General features: G+C 34.4%; 1 protein-coding gene across 1 annotated transcript; it reads right to left on the bottom strand.

The window, feature by feature from the left end:
• Positions 1–676: 676 nt before the first annotated feature.
• Positions 677–3,411, bottom strand: LOC130049318 (uncharacterized). Its single transcript, XM_056146724.1, has 2 exons — positions 2,682–3,411; positions 677–2,511 (listed from the first exon to the last, which is right to left on the bottom strand). Exon 1 carries the CDS (start codon positions 3,327–3,329, stop codon positions 2,688–2,690), a length of 642 nt encoding a protein of 213 aa, XP_056002699.1. The 5' UTR covers positions 3,330–3,411; the 3' UTR covers positions 677–2,511; positions 2,682–2,687.
• Positions 3,412–27,870: the final 24,459 nt, after the last annotated feature.

Genomic DNA, 27,870 nt, shown 5'->3' with positions numbered 1-27,870 from the left:
GGTTTACAAATGAAAATCATCTCGCGTTTGCACTTTGTCCAAAACATCAGGTTGTTTTTTCGTGTACCCTTCATAATCAACTTCCTTTAGAATGCCAATTTCTCATCATGATCAATGTTTAGCTAACGAATTCAATTCCTAGCTGAGAGATAATTACAACTGATCTTTGGCATTAACAAACCAATTAAGACCCAGGTTTTGACATTTTCAGGGAGTAACCAGGTGGTGGGAATCGTGTTTTCTTTCTTTGAAAATGTGGCTTTAAAATAATACAATGATTCAGTCGTTGAAAAGCCTTTATTAAATATACCATGCTAAATATTTGACATTTTTTTAAATTAGATTTTGATTGAATATAATGAGTATAAAAACAAAATGATATTAAATACAATAAAAATAAGTAAACATGAGCTAATTATAAAACCAATACTATAATAGAAAAATCAATAAGGATAGTGATTATAACTACAATAGGAAATATTAAAACATGCAACAATCATAATAGAAACAATATAATAGTAAAAATCAATAATAATCATAATAATACGAATACTAAATGGAAAATAAAAATGCAACAATATTAATAATAGCGTATATATTAATAGCAATAATAATAATAATAATAATAATAAAAAATGCAATAAAAATACTCAAACATGCAATAATCTTAATAGAAACAACATAGTATAACAATCAATGATAATAATGATTATAATAAAAATAACAGCAATGGGAAAAAACAACATGCAATGATGATAATAATAACCTTGGTAATAAGGGTAGTGATAATATTAGTAATGATAAAGATAGCAGTGATAATACTACATCCATATAACAACAATGATAATAGAAGTACAATGTAGTAGAAGTAGTTGTAAAAGTAGTAATAATAATAAAACTAGTAGTAGTAGTAGAAGTAGTTGTAATAGTAGTAATACTAATAGTAGTAGTAGTAATATTGATAGTAGTAGTAGTTGTAACTGTAGTAGTAGTAGTAGTAGTAGTAATAATAATAATAGTAGTCGTACTTGCAGTAGTAGTAGTAGTAATCATGATACTTTCAAGAAGAAAAGTGAAATATCATCTGTGATCCATATTGCTCAACTGAACTATTTTTATGTGAAACATTAATTCTCGATATTGATCTAAGTCATGTAACCCCCACTATAATCCCAGTTGAAATGATTAGGGTGCTATTGAATTTGCCGTGCAATAGGATGTTTGCATATTTATTTATTTATTTTGGAAAAGTAGCCTTCTGGTTATTAAAAATACATGTTTTAGCGAACTTTCCTATAAACTTACATTTAAAACTTCAAACCATTCTTTTGAATACAGAAACCTGGGGATAAAAAACTTTGAATCTACATACTACATGGTTATATATCTAATCAGAAACTTGTGTATTAAATATCATTTCTTTAACGAGGAGTAATACATCTTCACACTGGCTGACATCCTTTTTAAACATGAATATGAAACTATATATATCCGAAGCACATACATAAATGTACATACAGCAGAAAAAACACAAAGTTGCATAGATTATTACATGTAAATAATAAAAACAAGGGAGGACAACAAACAGTGAGTATACAGACAGGTCTTTTTTAAACAAACTACATGTAAAATGTATTGTTAGATCAATGGGAGATATTTGCTTAGGTTGTCATCTTAAGAATTCCAACACAAAAACCCAAAGCCAAACGTTCACAAAAGCAATAGCTTTGTTAGTATATTGAGCATATTTCTTTTACAGAATGATAGTATAATAACAAAGTCATCTCCCATCTTCAATGAATGTGTCCTTTCTTCTTTTTTTTTTTTTTTTTTTTTGTTTTTTGCTAGTTATGGAGACAATACGATGTTCATCCATACCAACGACAGAAGTCTGCATAAATACATATAGCTCAACACAAATACGCATAAAATGAAATCAATATATCCAGTGAAAAATATGTGCAAATTGTATAACAGCATAAACATATGTCGACAGATTGTACAATCATGTCTTAATACAAGTATTTACAGTAAACAAATCAAACGTTTATATCGTGTCAGAAAAGGTACATCAATGAATTGTAAAAATCAAATGCATTTTTTTTTCAACGAAAACTTCTGGTTTTCAATAAATTTCCAAAACAAAACCCTACATTCGGTGTGTGAATAAGTACGTTTTTCTAATTAGAAAAATACCCACACATAAAAGTGTGCTGTTGACTACCCAAGACACAAGAAGTACAAAATAAAACAAACATGTGATAATGATATAGAATTTCCATAAAGCATACTGAATTGTTCAATATATGTCTGTCATTTATGTAGCCTTTACAAAACACTGATTTTCATTTTTGTATACCAAGACTTAGCTGGTTCTTTCTACACTACGTCTTGGCTGGTTCTCTGTATACAAAGTCTAAGCTGGTTCTCTGCATACCATGTCTTTTGATGGATATCTTCATAAAATTCGCTAGATGGTTCTCTTTATACCCGGCCATTAGGATGTCATCTCTAAAATGAATCATTAGTAGATATCTAAGTTTCAAGTTTTGTGTGGTTTTCTATATGCCGAATAACTCGGTAAATAGTCAAGAAATCATATTTTAAATCTTACACATAGAACTCAATGCAGAGAGGAAGAATAAACTCTTTATCACAAGTCAAAAGCGAATGGCATTTACCTGTGATCACTCAGAAATGGTGTCAGAATCATCGCTATGGTTGACGTCGACGTCGATCTTAATTGTGTCATAATGACTTTCATGTGATTTGTCCGATGCTGTCTCTTCCACTGTCTCAGATTCTAAGAGCAGTTGTTCAAAATTTTGCAGTTCTGCAAAACAAACATTGAGTCCTGTATCAGCAGACATGACTGTTGTTTCTTCCCTGTGCTTTTCCTCCGGTGCATTCATGACGATCTCTGTAGACGTCCTCAATCGTTCGTATTCTTTGCTTGAGGAATACCCGATGTCTAATATAGATTCTTCCATATATTCAACTTCTGACAAAATATCTTGGAAGTTGTTCAGATCTGCCAAACAAATATTGAAACCAGCATCTTCACCTTGAATGGAATATTCATTGGCGGTCTCAATGTTGGGAATGTTAACCATGGTGTCGGTGACATTTTGCAATGTTTCGTATGTTTCAATGTCGGTTTTCTCGTCTTGCAGTGTGTGTGTTCCAGAATCTAATTCAATTGGCTCTAGGTAGTCTGATGAATCAGATACCTTTTCTGTGTTTTCAATGTCAAAATTTATCTCTGCAATGCATAGTCCGGTAGAGAACGCGATTGACATGTTATCTTCCTTGTTGTCTCTGTCCGCCATTGGCTGTGTATTGTTTGGTGATACATTGAGTGCTTCGATGTTTTGAACATCAAAGTTCACCTCAGCAATACAAAATCCAGCGATGTCAATGATTTGTTTTTCGTTTGAACCGTTTTCTTTGCCATATTGCTCTGATTCTGAGTCTCCCTCGTTATCTTCAACATCAAAATTTACTTCTGCAAGGCAAAACTCAGTTGTTAAACTGGTTTGCTTTTCGCTTGAATTATCTCCCATGTTTTTGTGTGGCATTGGTTTTAAGTAGTCTGATGAATTCGACTCGCCGCCGCTGTTTCCTACATCAAAATTCACCTCTGCAATGCAAACTCCTTTTGTAGGTGCCACATTGTTTTCTTCTGCTTTGCTTTTTATATTCGAACTAGAAAACAACTCGTTAGGTACATCGTTGGTGGTTTTAGTTGTTCCGGCATCCGATAATGTTTCATTCTTGAAACTGGGTTTCTCTTTCTCAGTATAGTTGGCATTGATGGCATCATCTACTTCTTGTATTTCTAATTCTAAAAAGCTAAATTCCGAAAGGGCGATGGATTCTTTTGCCTCTTCTCGTTTATAATTTGGCAATGTTTTTGGTATTTTGAATGGGCTGATACCGGGTAAAACATCAGTGATAGGTTCTCTCTTCACATCGGATAGCAATTGCGATATGAACTCCGCATCTTCGGCTTCTTCTTGTCTTTGCTTAATCCGCTCCAGTTCTATCCAATTACCATTAATGCCGTCATCATCATAATCGTTAAGTCCGGATTTTCTTCCACGGCGCATTCTTCTTCGGGATAGACGCCGTTCTGTGGATTGGGAGTGATCATTATGGATCAGTGCTCTTGTTTTGCCGCTTAGCGAGTAAACATCAGGCGGGTTATTGAGAAGAGAATACTGCGAATGTTTCTCTGAAGTAGTTCTGTCAAGGAAGGGTTTCTCTGCGAAAATTCCTTGCAGACTGTCATATGCTCTTGCTGTACCATGCGCTCCATCTACTTCTGGTAAGCTGTTTGGGGGATGATTGGCAGCTTGGTCCAAGCAATATCTACAAAAACAGCCTTCTTTGGGAGTTTCGTATGGAGCAACATATTGGTATTCTGTTTCTGCTAATGTTGCAGATCTTCGAAGAGGAGGTTCATATGGATCGTTCACAATCGGGGTCAATTCATAGTGATCCTCTGCAATAGATTGGTATCTGGTTGACCTTTGTCGAAGCCTTCGTCGAACCATACGCTGTAACTCTCGATGCAACAACATGCAAGTTATATTTAACAGTTCACGCTGGATCCGTGCTTCTATCTGTTTGATCTCGACATCTAGCCTTTTCGTCATCCTGCGTTAAACAATGTTGTCATTCATTCATTACTATTTTGTATTTACTATTTTATTAAATACAATATTCATTTAATCATCAGATGAAATAATCTTACCGGTTTATTCTGACGGCGATAGCGATGACAATTGCCAACATAAGATATATTCCAACCACAACTGAAAAATAGATATACCGTTACATGTGCATCCTTATCTGACTAATGAAAAGGTGAAGATAATAAACAGTGATGAATCCCGTAACTCTCAAAAGGAATACAAAGTTGTGTAAACACGAATCCCTGAACACAAAAGCGGTGAATGCATGTGGCTGGGAGGAACATGCATCCCCTGTTGACCACCTAAACGCGTCATGAGCCATATATGCAAGGTGAAGATAATGAACAGTGATCAATCTCATAACTCCTATAAGCCTTAATTTTGAAATTAATTTCTAAATCTTATCCTAGGAATTAAATATACATCCGTATTTTCAAGTTATTAACTAAGTATTTAGCTGCAGGGCTGTAGATACCCTTTAGGACCAACAGTTCACAATTTTTATTAAATATAATATCCATTTAATCATCAGATGAAATAAACCCTTGGGGATCAACAGTCCACCAGCAGAGGCCTCGACCTAGGGGTCGTAATGTAAAACATACAATATTTGGAATAGAGGTATGGATGTAAATGGACATATCAATAGCTAAAACTTCGCCCCTATATCTATTTTGAGATTTTGATCAAGGGGTCATAATGTAAAACATACGGTACCGATGTTGATTCACCAGATGTGCATTTCGACAAATGATGTTTCTTCAGTGATGCTCAAGCCAACCTTTTTGGAAATTCGAAGTAACAAGCTAAAAGGAAAACTAGAGTGCCGAAACCTGGAGCCAAACTCGTCCAAAGATAAAGCTATGTATAAGCGAGATAATCCTTAAATTAGAAATTAATTTTTAATTTTTAACCCAGTAATTAAATATGCATCCGTATTTCCAAGCTAGTAGCGAAGTACTTAGCTACTGCGCTGTAGAGACCCTTGGGGATCAACAGTCCACCAGCAGAGGCCTCGACCCAGGGGTCGTAATGTAAAACATACAATACTTCGAATAGAGGTATGGATGGAAATTGACATATTGATAGCTAAAACTTCGCCCCTATATCTAACTTTTAAATTGAAGGCCACAAGAATAGCCTTATCCTGCTCTTAGAGAAACTGTTGAATAATTTCTTTCTTGTGATAATTCGAAGATATTTCAGGTAACAAAGAGCCCTCATTAAATAACCAAAGAGTATGTATACATTGTAATTGGGGAAACTTAAACATATGTTCAATATATGTGTTCAATATTGAATTCAATGTACCTCTGAGTAGAACGAAAGCTGGGTTTAGCAAAGCAATGTTGACAAGATCTACATATTTTTTGTTCTATTTTCATTGCAAATACAGCTGTTATTGATGTCAAAAATTTAACCTTATCGTGAACAGTGATAATGTGAAATATTGAATAGTCATACATTTTGTTACTGTGAACGATGAAGATAGCCAACAGTGATCAATCACATGACTTATATAAGCAATGCAAAGAGTAGTTGGATAAAGACGGACCATTAGGTATACCAGTGGTGGGATCAGGTTCCCAAGAGGAGTCAGCATCCCCTGTCTCCCGACCACATCCGCCGTGAGTCTTATGTCTTGATCAGGTAAACGGAGTTATCCATAGTAAAAATCAGTGTGCCATAAACGGCCTAACAATCGGCATTAAAGACGTGATGCAGCATTTCACCCATTGATGGGTTGTATTAGCAATAGTTGGGAACAGTTGTATGATTCAAAATTCAAAGTTCGGTGAATGTTACCCTGAAATTTGATTTATACTCTTTCCGCAGCTGTTGAGACGGTACATTTCAAGTTATCCCTACATAGCAGTGAATATATCCATGAGGCGGGGAAAAAACCCATCGAAAATTGGCGGCAGTCTTGCTAGATCTAACAACCGGTTTCTAAAATATTTTTTTCGTAAAGTCTAGGAATCCAGCATAAGTACGATAACTCATATTTATTTATTTTTTTCAATTTTCTGGGATATTCAATGTATTTGAATATGGAATATGTCTGTGTAAAATCCTATCTTGGATTTCAAGTAGCATTACTAATGTGGAATTTGATTGATTCATTGATTGAATAATGTTAAATGTCCCTCTCGACAATATCTCACTCATATTGTACTGTATTAGTTTTACATTACTACAGTTGTGTTTTCACCATCCACGTCTCATAGCTGTGTATCAATATCCCGTATCACCTGCATATGGTGTGCATGTCCTTTAATTGATCCGAAAATGAGAGCATGTTGTGCGTATGATCAGTTTCTAAATTGAGGTAAGCTACTAACAATGAAGTTAACTTGTTACTTGATGTTTCAATAGTTTTGTTTAAATTCAGCGTTTTCATAGTCGCACTATGGTTTAATTAGTAAACACAAGTACACACTGAAGGTTGTCAAATGATATTTGTTATATGTGAATTGTTCGGTAATCTCTGTATACTGAATTCATTTCTACACATTCTGCCTTTAACCTGAACAAGATGTATAGTTTAAGGCGGGTTCAACCTGTGACAGGGTAATTCATCTCTCATTTAGACACCAGGCTTTATCTCCGGCGTGCACGTGTCTACCCTTCATTTATTTTCTTAAGTTGACGACTGTTCGTTATATTCATTTTTTCGTATTCAAACTGATTGTAAATATTGTAAGGTGAGCTCAGAGTCCCTGTAACAAAGTATCTATACAACTTTTAAAGATGTATTAAAATTGAAGATTGATTAGATTTAGTGATTTACTGAGTATTTCCTTGTTCCATTGAACGCCCAGGTCTTGATGTTCTGGGGTAATGCAATCTGAAATGTCAAGAAAAAATCAACTGTGAGCAGTAAGCGCCTGTCTCTAGGCTAACTCAAGTTTCATGAAATTACATTCAACTGTGTCAACTGAAATTGTTCTTTTTTTAAAAAGTTTACACCATATGACATTGATCTATATATAAAAGAAAAATATGTATTTGTGACAGAATAACACATCAAGTAAAATATTGAAAGACACATGTTTTACATTTACTGCAAAATGGTGTCATCAATGGGAACATTAGTGCACTGCAACATATGAATTGCTTTAACTGAAAAAATAAATTCGGGCTTTGAAATGTTTTAAAGACCATGATTATTTGGTAAAACTTACCATCTTTATTGCCGTCAAATATTGAGATGGAGCCTGCAAATAATTCAATAAAGTATATACAATATAACCCAATCGACCTTCCTTTTTATGCCACATTATGTCAGGTATAATAATGACAGTTACAAAATAATAATGGTAGCGATTTCAAGCGGAAGTGCATTCAATTTATGTGAGAATTCACCCCCTCGAGCAAAAAAAAAATGGTTTGTTGACAATCAAGGTCTAATAATACGGATCAGGGGAGTCAAGAACCGAATCTTAAATGTACTTTCTACTGTCAATACATAGTGAAATACTTACCTGAAAGAAGCTAACACATGTTAAAATCAACGTGATATAAATACTGATGTCATAGTGGGAAGCCCCTGTACACATGGAAAGGGATACATTAACTACAGGAATACATTTATATTGGAAACATACAAGCTAAGGTACCTTACAATCATGCATGTCTTCATATTAATCTAGATTATTACACAAACGTAAATTTACATACACATCCATGGTGTATAGGTGCCCCTTTGAAGAAGCTGCTCGTGTTTACGAACTATTTTCTTCTTGTCCCGAATTCCACATGTACGTCCATTTTGCAGATTTCTTTTTCTTATTGCGTCATTTATAGTTGTTCTAATCCAGCTGAAATAGTAAGGGTTTTAATACAGACAATTTGATGCCAACGGTAAAAGTTGTTTGTGAAAGATACAGAGATGCAAGGTGAAGATAACGAACAGTGATCAATCTCATAACTCCTACAAGCAATACAAAATAGATAGTTGGGCAAACACGGACCCCTGGACACACCAGAGGTGGGATCAGGTGCCTAGGAGGAGTAAGCATCCCCTGTTGACCGGTCACACCCGCCGTGAGACCCATATCCTGATCAGGTAAACGGAGTTATCCTCAGTCAAATCAGTGTGCCAAGAACGGCTTAACAATCGGTATGAAACACGTCAGACAGCATTTGACCCAATGCGAGGTTGTATTGACGAACTAGATCGTTATAACGACCATAGAATTTGCGAAATGCTGACTTCAATCGAGACTGTTGAAATCCCTGTACCATCAACTTGTTTGTCAGTAGCTTACCTCGATTTAAAAACTGACTATACCCAGAACAAGCTCTTGCATATCGAATCAGTTGAGATATATAAACACCATAAGCAGGTGATAATGGAATATTGCTACATAAATGTGGGAAGTTGACGATGGAGAAGCTGAAATAATCTCGTTTGTCATACAGTTGAATTGTCAGTTTGCCGTTAATGTCTACTTTCAATAAAATATCTAAGTATGAAGCAGAAGTGGACGACTCTGTGGTGTCCTTTATTTCGAGCTCATAGGGATATATCAAATATCAGAAATTAATTCACAATTGATAATGAGTCCCCATAATAAGATGTTTTTCACGAATCACATTGTTTCTGTATCTACTTCTGTTTCCTATGAATTTGTTGTCGATGCTCATGTTAATTCAGTTTATAAATATTAATAGCCTACTTCAAATAGCTTCCGTAATATAGTTAACCACATCGTGCGTCTACCCTCATAACGTTTGTCTTACTTGCAGTAGGATCCACAACTTCTTTCGTTCTTCAGTTCAGATATATCCAATTCATCGATAGACGCACATGAGGAAGAATTCGCTGCAAACAAAACACAATCAGTGTATCTTATGCGTTTTCATCTGATGCAAATTTAATGCTCGGAATTTTCAAAAAAAAAAATATTTTCATTTGAAAATTGATTGAAAGCAGTGTCTGTGCATTGTTAATGTCTTAAAGTATGTATTTCTGGTTCGTATTTACGTTTCCCTCTAAATGTATTTTGTTTAATGTCCTAATTGAGAGTTTTTGCACTATATTGAATCATCAACACATCCAAGTTGCTGTAAAATGCTGTAAAATTTGACCTATGTACGTCGTAACTGATTTTATTTCCATTGAACCTGTTTAAGGTCATATCTAAAAGAACAGAGATAGTCAGTAATAGTGTGACATGCTTATCAAAGAGCAACCATCACCTACATCAGATTGTTAGGTTTAGATCGACTCGACAATTTGACCTTGATTTCCTAATTGAAATACAAAAGCCCTCATCACAAGGCTAGTGTAAATTGTTTTATTGTTAATAACAATACAAGTATTGATTGTACGATTAGTTAATTGTAAGAACTGGTAGGATTTGAACAATCTAAAGACGATTGTTAATACTACCGCCGTTATGGTGTAGAAGCAAAATGACACCCTGATTACAATTTATCATATTTCTGAATGATACTACATAACATACCTGTCACATTTACCCCACACGAAGGCACTATGCACCGATCCCAGACCACTTTTCTGTTCGTTGTCAAGCACCACGGTTCGTCAGAATCAAAATCTCTGCAATAATTATCACGAGCCCCGGGGTAGGATCCGTAGCTGTGTCTGTGTGGATACTGTTTGTCCCACGCCTGGCACTCAAACCCTCGCTCTGTCACGTTTTGTGTTCCAAGATAACTAACTTCAGGGATTTTACAATCTGAAATTTACAGCAAAACCGATTCTTAGGATTCTTTACAACATCCAAGAATATCGTTATATGAATATTTTCTAAGATATTGGTGTTTCTCTCTTCCTCCATATCACATATTTACCTGCAGTTTAATATCAATGTGCGATGTCAATGTGAACATACACATATTTACCTTTTGTTTAATATCAATGTGCGATGTCAATGTGAACATATAATTGGTATATGTGTGGTGCCTGTCTGATTTTATCGTTACTAATTGTTTATCAGTATGTAAACATTTACATATATAAGTATCGTAGCATATTAATATTATAAATATAAACTTTGCGTTTTTATCGTTTTAGTTTATATAAACATGTATGTTAAAGTATAGATGCAGCTATACATCAAATCCAGGTATATTATAAGTATATGTATATGCAAATATACATAAAATTCATGTATGTTATTATGCGTATGTATTTTGTAAACTTCTCTTTTTATGACAAACATTTAGATGCAATGTCGCAGTTTGTATGCATGCAGGCCTGCTACATACTATTATATTTAATATATGTAAGCTTGTTGGATGTATGCGATTTGTGCTTTTGCATCTATTCTGTATTTTCATTAATTAATTAAATCTATATGTTTTGTAATTAAGTATACCACTTCTTATGGTTAATATTTTATCTGTCATACAATTTTAACATAAGTACTAACTCACCACTTATTACATTATGCATTTTCAGTTTTATACACATAATACATACTATCGAATAAGAATTATGGAGCCATGTCGTGCTATAAGCTGGATCTAGCTACAGAAACATGGTACAGGGTATGAGGTGTAGCACCTGATGACGACCTCAAAATTCTTGCCTAATGACGATCTCAAAATTGTTGTATGGCAAAATTTATGATTAATAACTAATAACTAGTAGCACTCTATTATCAAATTTTCTTTGGCGACCCTACCCTAATTCTTTTCTGTATATATTTTAGTTATTTCACATGTATATACATACCTACATTCCTATTACTATTACCTGTTACTAATATTACTAATTATGTAATAATTATGGTATATTGATTTCGGTGTATCTTGATTTATTTGGACGAAGGACGGAGACTCATGCGATTACTAATTATTACATTCTGTAATTTATTATAAATAAAAAATATTTTAATTATTTAATTTTAATTTACTTATATTTTTTTAAATTTTAATTTATTGAATAAATTAAATAAAATTATTATTAAATTTATTATATAAATAAAAAATATAATTAATTTTTTGCTTTTTATTTAGTTTTGTAAAATATAAGTTACTTCTTTATTTCATTATGATTTATGACATACGACCACATGTATGTGTCCGGCCATCAAAAGACAGTACCACAGTCATCAGACGTGTTGGTACACGATGGTCCTTATTTATTTATATTTATTTATTTTTAAAACCATGGGACAGCCCATACGTCCCATACGGAGCATATGTATGTTACTACAACACACTTCAACTTCACTATGTTGGTGCATTTGGGAGGTGTTGGAGGGTGAGGCTGGATCGCAATGAGATGGATATTATTATGGCAGATAATACAGTCACCAATCGGTTAACGATATATAGTTAACCAATCCTATGAATATCAAATAAACAAAGCATTACTTCCAAGGTGGTCCATCGAATAACGACAGTTTCTCTACACTCTTGACAGTACTTTTAAACGAGTTGAGTTACTGTAATTTATACATATAATTTACATCTTAAAATTATTATTAAATTAAATAATAAAATTTGTTTTCCAATCTAAATATCATTATGTTAAAGTACTTTACTATTAAATTTTAATTATTCACATGTCCTTATAATTCCATTGATAATTTATGCTTATTCAGTATTGAATGCATTCATTAACTTAACCTTCTGTTTTGCTTCTTATTGATTATATCGTAGTTAACCAATCCTACGAATATCAAACAAACAATGTGAACATACCTGCTGTTTAATATCAATGTACGATGTCAATGTGAACATATTATTGGTATCTGTGTGGTGACTGTCTGATTTTATTGTTACTAATTGTGTGATGTCATTGCACATACACCATTAATACATATACGTTATTCGTTTGGTTTAATTGTTATTTACTGTGTGCGGTCCTCGTTCTTTTACAATAATTTACATTGTGCCGTCACAGTGCCCGTAAATACACTTACTAGTTTGTGTCATTTTAAGTCTAACGTTATTTATTATGTAGATTAAGTGTGAATTTATAGCCATTTCTTTGGAAATTCAGGGACATTGATTTCTTTTCTCTTCGTTTGCTTACCTGCCTGTCTGTCTGTCTGTTTGTTTGTGTGCTTGTATGCGCACGTTTTAAACTTGATCGAATCTTTACTTTTTGTACTCAGAATTTATTCATGATTTATTCAATTGAAATTGATATGCCTTTTGATATCACTACACCACAAGTCAGTCATTGCATAAAACAGATACATAATCATGTCAGCTAACAAAATATATTTAAAAACGTTTAATGCGAGTAACGAAAATAAATAATGACCTTTACTCACTTGATATGCGACAACATTTCATGAAATCAAATTTGAGAGTTTAAAAGGACGTGTTAGAAATGATGCCTGTTCCTAAAAATTCCAAAAAATTTCCAAGGTCATGTCTTAGCATTTAAAATAGAACTAAAATAAGTTGAAATTTAGGATCAAATTTCTAAATCATTGTCCAAAATATTTAGTTCCAAGTAAATTAATTAACCTTTTTTTTCTTAATCACGGTTCTGTTTTGAAAAAAAAAATATCAATCAAATTAAAAAAAAAGTATTTAAAATGCTATTTCAATTATTTCCAAATCTCAACTATTTGCATCATCAATTATAAACTGAAATACACGCATCTGGGCATATAAATAGGAATTACTTCGTATGAAACAAGAACTGTAGTATGATGCAGATTTAGAACGTTTTGATTAATCAATCCTTCTGCCAAAAATATAGTTCCTCTCCTACAATTTCAAAAATTAAATGAAGACAAAATGCTTTGACTTGATGAGGTACAGCTATAGATGCGTGGTATGTTTGCACCAGTGAGGCTTAGTTGTAGCATTATGCGGAGTTGTGCTCGGAGGTTCTGGAATTAATATCCTTAAGTAGGGGATTTTAACATTATGAGTTTGACCTTGGAAAGTGATATACTTTAAACAAAAAAGAAGACTTTGGTCGCATGGGTGGGGCATGCCTTTTCCCATAGGCATATTTCCCGTGACAATGCCTTTCATAACATATCTTTTTTTACCGTACGTCCTTATATTTTGACATGATGATGAAATATATTTACCAAAGCCATCACGTTGGGTTGCATAAGTGCTATGCATTTTATATATCATATATACAATCATTATAAGAGGACCCATCATTTAGTATATAAATTGTTTTACAGCCATTTTGGACATCTTTGTTTCACAAATACATATTTTACTCGCATGCAATGCTTGTCAATGGTGTGATTTAATAGGTACTGAATGCGTAATGCAGGCGTGAGTATACCGTTACTTAATTTTTGGTTTTTATGATGTATTATTGATGTGTGTTATCAACATGGTTTTATCTTTATTTAATCCGTGGTGTGATATCTCATTACTCTGTGGTATCTCATTACTGTGATATCTCATTACTCTTTGATATCTTATTACTCTGTGATATTTTATTACTCTGTGCTATCTTATTACTCTGTGATATCTCATTACTCTGTGATATATCATTACTCTGTGATATATCATTACTCTGTGATATATCATTACTCTGTGATATCTCATTAATCCAGTTTGGGTCTATTGCTATTGTTTGTGAAATTCATCAAATGTACGCCTTTAATATAAGGTGAAGATAACGAACAGTGATATGATTATACGTCAGTTACCTTAACTTTAGTGTCCGTGTGTTTCATATATTGACTGATTCAATGTAACCTTAACTTTAGTGTCCGTGTGCTTCACATTTTGACTGATTCAATGTAACCTTAACTTTAGTGTCCGTGTGCTTCACATTTTAACTAGACGGATAGCCTTGTCTTTACTGTTTGTATTTCATATAGAGACTTCAAGTGATGCCGGGTAACCTTGGCTTTACTGCCGTGTTTCACACTGTTTGCCTGCTGGTGATGACGTATCACATTGACTGCACTGTTTTTTCCTCACATCGAATTTGTATTATAACGTGTTAACTTAACATTTTTGTAGGGCGTTTCTGGTATGTACAAGGGTCCGTGTTTACCATATACTTATATTTGTATTTTGTTTTAGAGTTATGACACCCAACACAGTTCGTTATCTTCGCCTGTTCATGCTGTCAGTAGCTGATATTGCGGTGTTGACGGGAAACCTCACTTATGCTGTGGTATAACATGTTGAAGTACTTACCGACAAGATAAGTAACTGGGAGACTTCTATTGTCGTCCAAATACGGGGAAGCGTTCATTGGTGCATTTTCTAAACAAAAAGAAAAAAGAAAACAAATTAAGAAAATATTATAATCGTGTTCTGTGTTTGATTGATTAAGATTCATTTAACAAACGAGTAAACCTTTCAAAGTCATGACATTTTGTATAAATTACATTATATAGTGAATCTAATGATGTACTAACCGCTCTGTCTTGTATGTGATGTGTTGCTGCCTATTTGGCATGTCGAAACAAAGTAAAAAGCATCATTGATGAAAACAAGTATATTTTATATTGATTAAAACATTGTGAAGAGAAATTAAGGTTGTGGAATAAAATGTTAGATTAAAAAAAACTGATAACTATGTCTCACAGTTGTACTGTTCAATTCCGATATGCTGGAGCTCTCTCTGTAGTCGTCTGACAACAAAGGTCTTGTCATATTCTGTGATTGTTTCATCAGTGACCTCCATCAATTTTGACAACTTGCAGTTTGCAAACACGGACATTGACCTAGGTTTCAAAACATTTTCAAATAACATGAATATGTCGTAGCTTTTTTCATATTTCCAGAAATATATGGCATTACATTCAACACTTATAGTTACTATATAAGTACAATATTCTCGAGAGGTATTTTAAGCAATATGTCTGTTAGTCCACGGGGGTCCCTACAGTCCAATACCTAAGTCTCCGTTAATAGCTTGAAAATACGGATGCATATTTAATTGCTGGGATAAAATTTAGAAATTAATTCCAAAATTAAAGATTATCTCCCTCATCCATAGCTCTGATCCTAGAATGAATCTGGCACCAGTCTTTGGTACTCTGAAGAGACATTATTTGTCGAAATGCCCATCTGGTGAATTAAAATAGGTACCGTATCAGTTTTACATATACAATATTTTCATGTGGTCAATCCATATTTCAAACTCAGTAATGTACATCTACGGACAACGGTGTGGAACGTCCATGTGTTACTTTCTTTTAAAAATATATGTGTGGATTGTAACGAATAAGATAAGCTACATTTCGTTGATATCATTCAACGAAGCACATATTACTTCATGTGTGTTGTTTTAAATGCTGCCCCCTGTTGTTTACGTCCTATGTATTCATGTCTCACCTATATAAAGATACGTCACTCGGCGTAGTTTAAGTGTCATCAATTTATAAACAACAGAACATTCACACTTAGAATAGTAGCATTGGAAGTTTACCGATCTTGATCAGTGAAAGTTTACCGATGTTGATACAGTGGAAGTTTACCGATGTTGATACAGTGAAAGTTTACCGATGTTGATATAGTGAAAGTTTACCGATGTTGCTACAGTGAAAGTTTACTAATGTTGATACAGTGGAAGTTTACCGATGTTGATACAGTGAAAGTTTACCGATGTTGATACAGTGAAAGTTTACCGATGTTGATACAGTGAAAGTTTACCGATGTTGCTACAGTGAAAGTTTACCGATGTTGCTACAGTGAAAGTTTACCGATGTTGATACAGTGAAAGTTTACCGATGTTGATACAGTGAAAGTTTACCGATGTTGATACAATGAAAGTTTACCGATGTTGCTACAGTGAAAGTTTACCGATGTTGCTTCAGTGAAAGTTTACCGATGTTTATACAGTGAAAGTTTACCGATGTTGATACAGTGAAAGTTTACCGATGTTGATACAGTGAAAGTTTACCGATGTTGATACAGTATGAGTTGTTAGAAGTCACATCATGTCCAATACTCTCAATTCTAATTCTCAGTGCATGCAAACAATTTTCGTAAAAATATCGCGAAAGTCAATATTTAAATGTTAGCCACTAAAACAATGTGTGTTTTAGTAATTTAACACAGTAAACGCATATGTTGGACCGTATGCTATGTCTGTCTAAAGAAAAATACTTGTTGAATTATATATGTTTCATCAGAAATGTTATACCTGCAGAACTGTTCCTTTGTTTCAGACAAGAATATGTTTTTCAGATATTTCAGACAATATTGTCCCTTTTGTATTCTTCTCGTCAATAATTCACGCTGATTGTTCTCAAGAAGGTAGCCTAAAATAAATAAAACATTTAATGAGCTGCAAGGTAAATCACTTTCAACCATTAAATAGGAAAATAAAAACTCACATTTCTCAAACATTTCTTTGGAGTCGTCTGTGTGCAATGTCAGAGCTCTGGTCATGGTTCTGTAGTCTGGGCATTGTATGTTCTTGAGCTGTATTGTCTTCACAAGGCTTTGTGCTAGTCTGTTAGGAAGTAGTATATGTTTCACTTTGATTCACGTATTACAGTGACATTATCAGACCAAAATACTTAGAATATATAATTCTATATACACGTAAGCAACTATCCACGGCACCCCTACCATGATATCGAAGACATATCATGATTTACGTCATCGATATTACATCCATGATAATGTATTACCATACATGACGTAAGGGTCACAGTATATACGGCAAATTAAAAGGTATATTATGGATGTCTACTACTGCTAGTCACGAGACCAAACCACCTGTGTGTCCCTAATTCCCTGTGCGCATTTTTGTTGATTTTATATTCTTTATGGGATTGATGATATTGATCGTTATTCGTTTTATTTACCCTTTAATCCAACAATTCGTTATATTTTATTTTTCACTGATCACTGCTCGGTATCATACATTTTCCATACATAACTTTCTTACCCACAGTGAAGCAGCGATGATGGCAACAATGAGCTTAAATCTCTGTACATACACTGTAGCCTTTTGTGCAAGGGCAAGAATTGGTACCTCTTTTGTAGGAACTCATCATTTACACAGAGATTGTCACCTACAAGGATATATGGTATTTTCATGTTAGATAATTGTATTACAAGTGTGCTGTCACTGCTCTGTGTATTTACTGTCATAACGATGGTGATACTATTGGACACGTTCGACGCATCATTGCTGTGACAATATGTATTGTAATGAAATAATGGTTGATTGATTGCTTTTCACATCCCGTTTAGACGTGTTCACTGATTTGGAGACCCTGACCATCTGTAGATGAAGCACCACAAATCAAGACCTGTGATTAGCACTCGCAGTAATAACTCGGATATTTATATAATGTGCCAAAACCTACCACGACACCGGACACCGTATGCGAAAGAACCGTGACTCCCATATCTAATTATTGATAAATTGTCGAAGGAGGAAACACTCTATATGTCATCGTCTTAGGTTTGACCACGAATGGTTATGGGCAGTGCTCGAAGGCACGACCTGTTTGTTACGAAACGAATTATCTACAACTGAACTATCGAGACCAATCTGAAATAATAGCAATGCTGATGATGATAATACTAATTGTAATACAAATTATAATATAGGATACATTATTTAAAGAGCAACGGCTATTTTGAACGTCAATTACTTCCATTCTAACTGACGTTTAAAAACGAATTCATTGTCGTTACATTCCTACGTTTCCATCTTTAATCCAATTGACATGTTGTAATTGATTTAATGAAACTTACTGCAAATAGGAACACCACGCGAGGTCCAATCCGACTGCTTCCTGGGAACACATACAGGCTCGTCTGTGTAAAGGTTTATGCAATAGTTTTTCTCTGTTTTTACCATTTCACCATACTCTGCCTCATCTGATGTTTCCCTTTCCCATTCCTTGCACACATTTCCGTCGTTTGTCTCGTTCCGGTTTCCTTTGTAAATCTTCCCAGGAATTCGACAATCTGTACATCGCATACGATAGTACTTCATTTCACACTTCTATTATCAGTTATTCATAATTAAATTCAACATTAGTGATCAATTTCAACATATCTTGCAAAAGAAGATACATTTTTTATCCGATTACAAAATTGCAATTTCTTCTTTTTTTAATTGAAAGAATCTCAGAACTCCTACACAAAATACAAAATTTAGTGATAGGCAAAGACGAACCTCTGTGCATATCGGAATTGGGATCCCATGTCTATAAGGAGTAAGGAATTACTGTAGATAATTTATTCATTTCACGATGAGGAATTAATATATAACTTTTATTAGATTGTTTGTGTTGTTTTTGCAGAGTGGTGTTAGTTCTGAGGAGAAACCGAGGAAATTCGGATAGGATACCACCAATACAGTCATTGTCGATCACGAGGATCGAACCCACAGGGGGGGGGGGGGGGGGGGGCTAGTGTTTACAACTATGTAATTGTTTTAGAATCCATAATTGAAGTTCCCATTATATATATATAATACAAAAGTGGATATGGTCGTTCTGCTTCTCATTAGACGTATCAAACAAATTCATAACAATGTATTGTAACGATACAGGTATAGTCAATTTTGATACTAGTAGATTGGGGAAAAACCTTTTTGTGTACTTGATATTCTGAATGACCATGATATTTAATCAGATAGTTCAAAGCAGCATATTAGGAAGACTGTGAGTTTCTTTACTTGCGCATTAACTGTGGGGTCTTAAACATTAAAATGAAAATTTAAAAAATGTAGGGTTATTATATCGTTTTTGAAATTATTTATATTTCATAACGAGTTCTGATTAAATCAATGTAAACTTTTGTTTCAAAGAAATGTGCTTTGCTTGGAAAACTGTAACAACCAAATTAAAGAAACATGTTTTCCCTAAAATGGTTCTAACAAGAACATGTATGTTGTTAATTCAGATTTCAAAAAATTCGATTGAACATCACTGAAGAGACATTATTTGTCGAAATGCGCATCTGGTGAATCAGATTTGGTACCATATAAGTGTTACATTTGACTTTGTTCCTAGTATCTATTTTTATTAGTCAGTAATATACATTCCTTTGCTTCCGAGATATTCTGAGAGAAAAAAATGGCTGTCATCACTTTCACAGCTAATATGCCCCTTTAAATGTGTATGGTAGTAACACCATACTTTATATATCGACATGAATAGCTCATTGGTTAGATCATTTCACTAGAATTAACAAAGTCCCAGGTTCAATACTCAATTGTGCTAAAGAGTTTTCTCATCTTTGCTACATTAAAATCTCATTTATAAAACTTACTGCAGTACATAGCAGCTGACTTTATATTTTTACTCGCCTGAACCAGCAACTATCAAAATATGTTAAATTTAGACTAAAACCTGGGAATTGTGTAGAAACAAAATATAACCAAGTGAATTGTACCTGATATGTCAAGAAACATTAATTGATTTAGAAATGGGTATGCCTTTAATTGAAACTTACCATTCTTGGTTAAAAAGTATTTATTTATGTTTTGGAAAGAAGCCAAGTTCATTGCCAGAGGAGTGGGTAAAGAATAGATACTGAAGTTGACATTGGGGCCATTTGAAATAATGTTCTTAACATAGGCTCTTTGGTTATCAATTATTAAAATTATAATTTATAGGTAATACTTGCTTAGATTTTTCCACATATGGTGTGGATAAATGTACCATAATATCAGTATTATCACAATTTCACAGTTTATTCCTCTAACAATTATTTTGCATTTAATTTGCAAGCCCTATGCAATCTGGTTGCAGTCTAATGACAGTTGTTTGAATCAAGGTAATACTATTATTTTTCTATGGGTGTAATTCTGCGAAATAGCGTGTTCCCTGCTCTTTGTTTTGTAATATCTATGTTTTGTGAGAGTAGCCAATATTTGGTTTATTTACCTTTTCAGCAAATGCGATATTTATTTAGATCTGAAATATTGTTTGAAATTTGGTTATCTTCTTTCTTACCACACTGTATATCTGACATCTGAAGTCTGTCGAGCCGTTTTCCCTTCATGTTTTCAGGGTTACTGCATATTGGGACACCTGACCAATGTTTCATATCCAAGTTCTGCATGCGACGGAAGTACAGCAACCATTTCATATTACAGTCACAGATCAACGGATTACCATGTATATACCTAGAGAAAAGTTCATATCAAAGGGTCAGTACAATTATTGTAGCATTCAAATGTTGGGCGAGGTCTATATGTTTATGTAGCTATGATAGGATGCATTTAATATGAGGCGTTTAATTTTCTTTCGATAAACTTTTTGAAAATACAAAAGAAAGAACACGAATAATCAAACTTATAAAGTATTCCATAGACGGATTCCAAATTCTAATGTTTATGATTCTTCTAATCACATCAGTGAAAGTAGATATATAGTAATAGTATGGCTTTTCTTCGGATGTTGAACATGTGATAATTAAGTTTAGATTGCATCTACCAAAACATGAAAACACCCTTCATAAAAAAAGGTGAAAGACATACACGGGGATACATCTAGGCATTTGCGAGTCAAGCAATTTTAATGTTCCATTGAAAACAACACAAGCAAGTGACGGCAACGTATGTAGCGGAATATGTATTTCCCGATATTAACAGATGGGTCAATGTATTGGGATTTTGAAAGGTATCTGCATCAACGGAAATGGTCTACATCAAGGTGAAATATGTTTAAATTCTATAACTCTGCAATTAAATAAACTCAGACCTTTCAGCAAGATGTTTGCTGACTAAGTGATATAGTTAAATGATGAGCTTTATTCAACAGTATGTTGTGTCAAGTCGACTGCAGGTTGGCGTTTGTAATTTCACCGGAAGCTCTGCATTTAGAAAACAATATTCCCGAGGTACCCTGGGTGTGCTTTTGCAAAAGGTAGGCAGTTGATCACGATGGAGCACATAGAATGGGCTTCAAATAAGAGCAAATGTAAAATTGCAGCTTGAAAGCAAGTATTAATGAACGTTTTGGCATGATATTTGTATATCTTGCATCATTTGACAACGTATTTGATGTGATACAAACAGTTAGATTCATTGTAAGGCAAATAGTGCTGATAAGAATTATCAGATTGATCAGTATTCGTTATGTTCACATCTCATGTACCCTTATAGTATGTATCTCTGCTGCCCGATAATACCTGTTCTTTCTTGAATATAAGCAATAATGCTGCAATATTGGCTAAAACGTTGTGCAATATAAAAAGGTTTCACAGTATGGAATATATAGGAGATACAAGCTCTGACAGGACGGTATAGAATGGAGAACTTCATTTTTGAATGGACACTTGGAATATGATTCGGATTAACAGATGTTGATTTTAGGGAAAATTATATAAAATACAACAGCAATGATGAATCTTACAACCAAAAAAAAAAAACATCACATGTTGTGGGACCTGATTATAAATCGTAAAATCAATTTCTGACCAAAATCATTCAAGTGTGAACTAAATTATATAAAACCGGTATTTATGGACATTCACACTGCTAATGGATGAAGTACAGGTAAAATATGTCGTGAATTACCCTTAACATTGCAGAGAAATTCAACCATTTTTTTTCACGGACGGACAAACATCATCAAGCTTTAAACAGGATTCATTTGAAATCCGGCCACAACACACAGCTTCTTTATTAAATAATAATTGCCTTTCAATGTTACATGTATGTTTAAGTCTCTCCGTGTCTTACTTCCTGTCTTACTTCCTGATATAACAACATTCTTACACCATTTTGAGATCTACCTGACTAGGTCTTTGTGTAAGAATAAACTCAGACCTTTCTTGCTGACTAAGTGATATAGTTAAACGATGAACTTTATTCAACAGTACGTTGTGTCAAGTCGACTGCAGGTTGGTGTTTGTAATTTCACTGGGAGTTCTGCATTAGAAATCAATAATCCTGAGGTATCCTTGGTCTGCTTTTGCAAAAGGTAGGCAGTTGATCACGATGGAGCACATAAAATGGGCTTCAAATAAGACCAAATGTAAAATTGGAGCTTGAAAGCAAGTACAAATTAAGGTTTTGTCATGATATTTGTATATTTGTATTTATGTGCAACATAAAGTAATTTATACCTTCTCAATTAATTATTGTACAACTATCCGGTATGCTATTGACAATTTTTCCGGAATTTGACATGTTGAGCTTTTGGGTTTTATGTGTAATTCAACCCCACTATCTTTGTTGACTTTCGCCATCTTATAGACCGAAACTTTTAAACATTTTTCAAGTAGCTCACAAAGCACTTGCATGCACCAAGTACACTGTAAGTATTTTGTTTTGCGATCGTATATATTTGGATATACTTTTTCGGTCAACCGTAGAATCAGCTTACGGAATGCCTCACGATGTTTTGATTCTGGGACACTCGTTTGTGTGTCGGCTTCAACAGTTTATTGCACATAACAATGATATTCGTGTATCTATGGATTTTAATCTAAACGCTGAGGATGTAGCTGTTACGTATTTGGGGAAAAGAGGAGCGTGTCTTCATCAGATACGCGCAAGTGGTCTAGATTACGTCACTCAAATGCAACCCAGCGTGATTCTTATACAGGGTGTGTCAAAAGACCTATGCAATGTAAACAAAACAGTTGATGAGATTTTTAGCGAATTGGTTGATTTCGTAATTACATTACGTTATGGAAAGCGTGTGAAAAGAGTTGTGGTTTTACAAACACTGTATAGACTGCTCCTACTCGTTGTATACGTTTTCAAGTGGACACTGCATGGTTCAATGACAGAGCGGAGAAATTAAACCACCGAATGTCCAGCTACTTAGCAAATGTGGATGGTGCCATTTTTTTCCGTTTGACTGGATTTTGGTCTGCAGAAAGCCAGCAGCAGGTCTATTCTTCAGATGGAGTGCATTTGAATGACGAAGGAAACAAGAAATACTATAATAATTTACGAGCCAGTATTATGTCTTCCTTAAAATCCATAGATAATGGTGGGTAGAAAGTATAGGCAAGGCTGACACATCTGCATGATCATATTCTTCATAGTAGTCTGGTAGTGGCTTGCATTACTCATTCAGTAGAACCTGTTATGCTTGGAGAAGGTGATTAAGCCCTAATGAGTTGTATTTATAAGTTATAGGTTGATACAGATATATATATATATATATATATATATATATATATATATATATATATATATATATATATATATATATATGTAAATAGTCAGTCATGTTCATACAACCCTTAAATGTGTGGGGTATGTATGTAGGCTGTTTTTGAATCACAATCTGGGTTTCAATTTCGGTCATGTTGATACACCCTCTATGAGTCGGTGTACCTAGGCTGCATACCCTTTACTGGTTGTGAGTGGTTAAGCCCGTAAATGTTCGGGACACGTATGGTTGGAGTTTATGTTCGGTAATGCTTGTACAACCTCTCATTGGTTGGGGTGTATGTAGACCGTAGCGAACCTATAAATTGTTGTCATTAATGTAATAAACCCTCAAGTGTTTGGGGCATTACAAGTGGGGGTTCAGTTCAGTCAGGTTCATACACTCCCTATATGGTGGCTGTGTGTGTAAGGCTGTAGCGAACCCCTAATGGTTATAAAGTAATATATGCATAGTGGTCTATAATATTTGTAATTCATATATATTAAGTACTTAGAAGTTTACTCTTGATATATAGTACAAATTTCATATCACAGTATCAAGTACAAGTGCAATAAGTGTCCAATTGGATAACAAACATTATGGCAAAGGAATTTTCAATTTGAATAATTTATGCTAATTATTAGAATATTATATATAACAATTAATATTGAATAATGATACATTATGTTGCAACAACATTTAGATGAGTGATACAGCTGGCTTAAAGCACCCAAGAGCCAGGAGACCCAAAAGAATTGAGGCTGCAGCAGGATCCAGGGAACAACTGGACAATATGAGCAACTCCTCTCGTGTAGAGCAGCCAAAACGCAGGAGGGCAAGGTCTGGGACTGAGGAACACCTTAGAGAAACGGGAACACAGATGGAAATCATAGACCACAATATGCAACCTGATTTCGTAGCAGCTGTTACCCAGAAGGTCCTCGACAAACTGCGTCACGAGAGGGTGAATGTTGACGACAGATGTCGAAGTCAGAAAAGGGACCGTAAGCGAAAGAAGAGGAGAACACGATCACTATCAACATCAGGTACCTCGTCCTCCTCAAGTGACAGTGAATCGGGACTGGAAAGCTCTGATTCTAGTGAGAGTGATTATGAGGTTGGTGACACCCAACTGTTATCAACCCCAATAACTGCACAAGTTGATGCAAAAATTAAAAACAAAATCTGGCAAAATATGTATATAGATTTTGAAAAACTTCTTCCTACAGAAGATTTGTGTGCAGAGGACACGTCAGTACACCTACGAAGTTCAGGAAAATCAGAGTTTAAGTTGATGAAATCCAAAAATAGAAAGAGCATCAAGTCTATTGATCAGTGGACCGCGGCCTTTTTGAAGTTTTTGGCTATTTACTCTGAAAAATTTCCTAAACTTATTCCAAGCGTAATAAAACATGGGGAAATAGTCCGGGAGCTAGCAAGTTGGCGTACTGGCATGTCTAGGTTGTTGTATGATAAGCAGGTCAGAAAATATATTGAAGCAAGAGCAATACCATGGGGAAAGCTCCATTACGAGTAGTGTGTGTTGGCCACTACATCAAAACAATCAAGTAGTACACATAATTGTCGTGCCAACACACAATTTCAGAGCAAAGGGGGGGGGGGTCTTACATGGAGAAAAGAATCCCCAAAGGATTCTGTTTTGCATTTAACAGGCTTGGAAAATGCAACACTCAAAAATGTCAATTTAAGTACAGTTGCTACCAGTGTGGAAAGCCACACTCAGTTTTCAAGTGTTGAAAAGGAGATCAGTCATTTAGCGATTCCGGAACTTCTCAGCAAGCAAAACACACAGGGCAGTTCAACACATCAAAATAAGTCAATAGTTACACCTCTTAAATCAAGCATCTTAAAGCATTTTCTGGAAGGTTATGATGACAATCTTAGGTTATTTTTGTGTGAAGGATTTGAACAAGGTTTTCACTTAGAGTTTAAAGGGCCTAGAGTTCCCAGGTTTTGTTCAAACTTGCAGTCTGTTAGGCAGAATTAATGGATTGCATTGCAAAAGTTAGAAATAGAGATATTGTTGAATAGAATTGCAGGTCCTTTTAACGTCCCGCCTTTTCAAAACCTACAATGTTCACCTATTGGGTTAGTTCCCAAAAAGGAAGCTAATGAATTTCGTTTAATTTACCATTTGTCCCATCCTCAAGGTAGTTCTTTTAGTGATTTTATACGAGATGAGTTATGTTCAGTGTAATATACAACAGTGGATGATGCAATTAAGGTTATAAAGAAAACACGTCGGGGGTGCTTGCTGGCAAAAACGGATATAGCATCAGCGTTTCGCATATTACCATTTCACCCTGATGATCACGAATTGCTAGGAATACAATTTCAAGACCAGTTCTATTATGATAAGTGTCTTCCTATGGGTTGTTCCATGTTCTCTATTTTAGCACAGCTTTAGAATGGATTGTTTTTAAAAAAAAAAATGGGATATCAAGTATGTTGCACATATTCGATGATTTCTTGTTCATAGGGCCACCAGATTCACTGATATGCAGTTCATCTCTGAAACAGTTTATTTCAGTGTGTGATGTGGTAAGGGTTCCCATCAAGTCAGAAAAAAGCGGAAGGTCCTTCAACTTCTATAATATTTCTGGGCATATGATTGGATACTTGTTTAATGGAAGCTAGGTTACCTCATGCTAAGATAGAAAAGATCAAAGTCGCATTGGAGTGTGTTAAGAAGCGAAAGAAAATCAAATTACGTGACCTTCAATCATTGATTGGCCTTCTGAATTTTGCTTGCTATGTAGTTGTCCCAGGGCGAGCCTTTTTACGTCGTCTGATTAATTTGACAATAGGTGTACTTAAGCCACATTTCAAAATTAAGCTGAACAGACAAGCTAGGTTAGATCTAAGAGCATGGGCAAAATTCATAGATAAATTCAATGGAAAATGTTTTTTCCTGGATGAAGTGTGGCAAGATACAGAAAAACTGTGTGTCAGTGTGTCAAGAACGGTCTAACAATCGTTAAGAAACACGTCATACAGCATTCGATACAATGCTTGGTTGTATAGGCAAACTAAATCATCATAACGACCATGGACTTTTTTGAAATAGTGACTTTAAAGTTTTCACAACCTGGCTCCAGGATATCTAACGGAACTCATTATTCCATACAACCCGACAAGAGCCCTGCGTTCAGAAACCGCAAATGTATTAAATGTACCATCAGTCAGAACTAAGACCTACGGTGAATGCAGATTCGACAAGGCTGCATCCACAATCTGGAACAATCTGCTTAGCCAGCTCAGAAACGCCAAAAATCTTGAATGTCTTAAATGTCTGTTAAAAACTAATCTTTTCTGTCAATCCTATAACCTTTAAATAGATATGTACTGTTGAATTTAATGAACTTTGGGCACATTTGTGTTTTAGATTCCTTTGAGTGGTTTTACTTGTTTGTTTTTCATATTTAGGATGCTGTATGCTTGCATCATACTTTATACTTTAAATTGTCTTGATTTGTACTTTTTATCCATTATGACATAATGTTGCATTCATGTTTGTATGTGTAAGGATTATTCGTTGTGTATTCTATGTTGTTGTTTTTTTTATTATCAATTGTAAATTTTAGTATGTTGTACAGCGCTTTAGAGTATTTTTAGAAAATGCGATATATAAATGTACTTTTATTATTCTTATTATTATTATAATACTGTTGAAACCCCATTATCATCAACTTGTTTGTCAGTAGCTCTCCTTTATTTTTAAACTGAACAAGTGCAGAGCAAGCACTTGGATATCGAATTACTTGAGTGATATTAACACCATATGCAGATGAGAATGGAATATTGCTACATAAATCTTGGAAGTTAACCATGAAGAAGATGCACTCATCCTGTTTTTCTAGGAGTTAAAAAACGGGGGTTCTCTGAATTTCGACCATTTTAAACAAAGTGACTACAGGTCCATCGAATGAAAAAAATTATATAGTGACTAATTTTTTTGGCGATACGAGAACATATGCATACTATGTTATTTCTACTAACTACCTTTTGTTTCGATAGCCACAAGTTGTTCAGAACATGGCGTAGCAGTAGAGGAATAGGGTTTCACATTTAAAGTTCAAAATGAGTTCCCTTGATAAAAACAAAATCTGTATTCAGGTAGATGAGTAGTTTTA

The sequence above is a fragment of the Ostrea edulis genome, chromosome 8 (genome assembly GCF_947568905.1).
Source record: "Ostrea edulis chromosome 8, xbOstEdul1.1, whole genome shotgun sequence".
Classification (NCBI taxonomy): Eukaryota; Metazoa; Mollusca; class Bivalvia; order Ostreida; family Ostreidae; genus Ostrea; species Ostrea edulis.
Note: the sequence above shows the minus strand (reverse complement) of the source record. Positions and strands in the feature narration are given on the sequence as shown.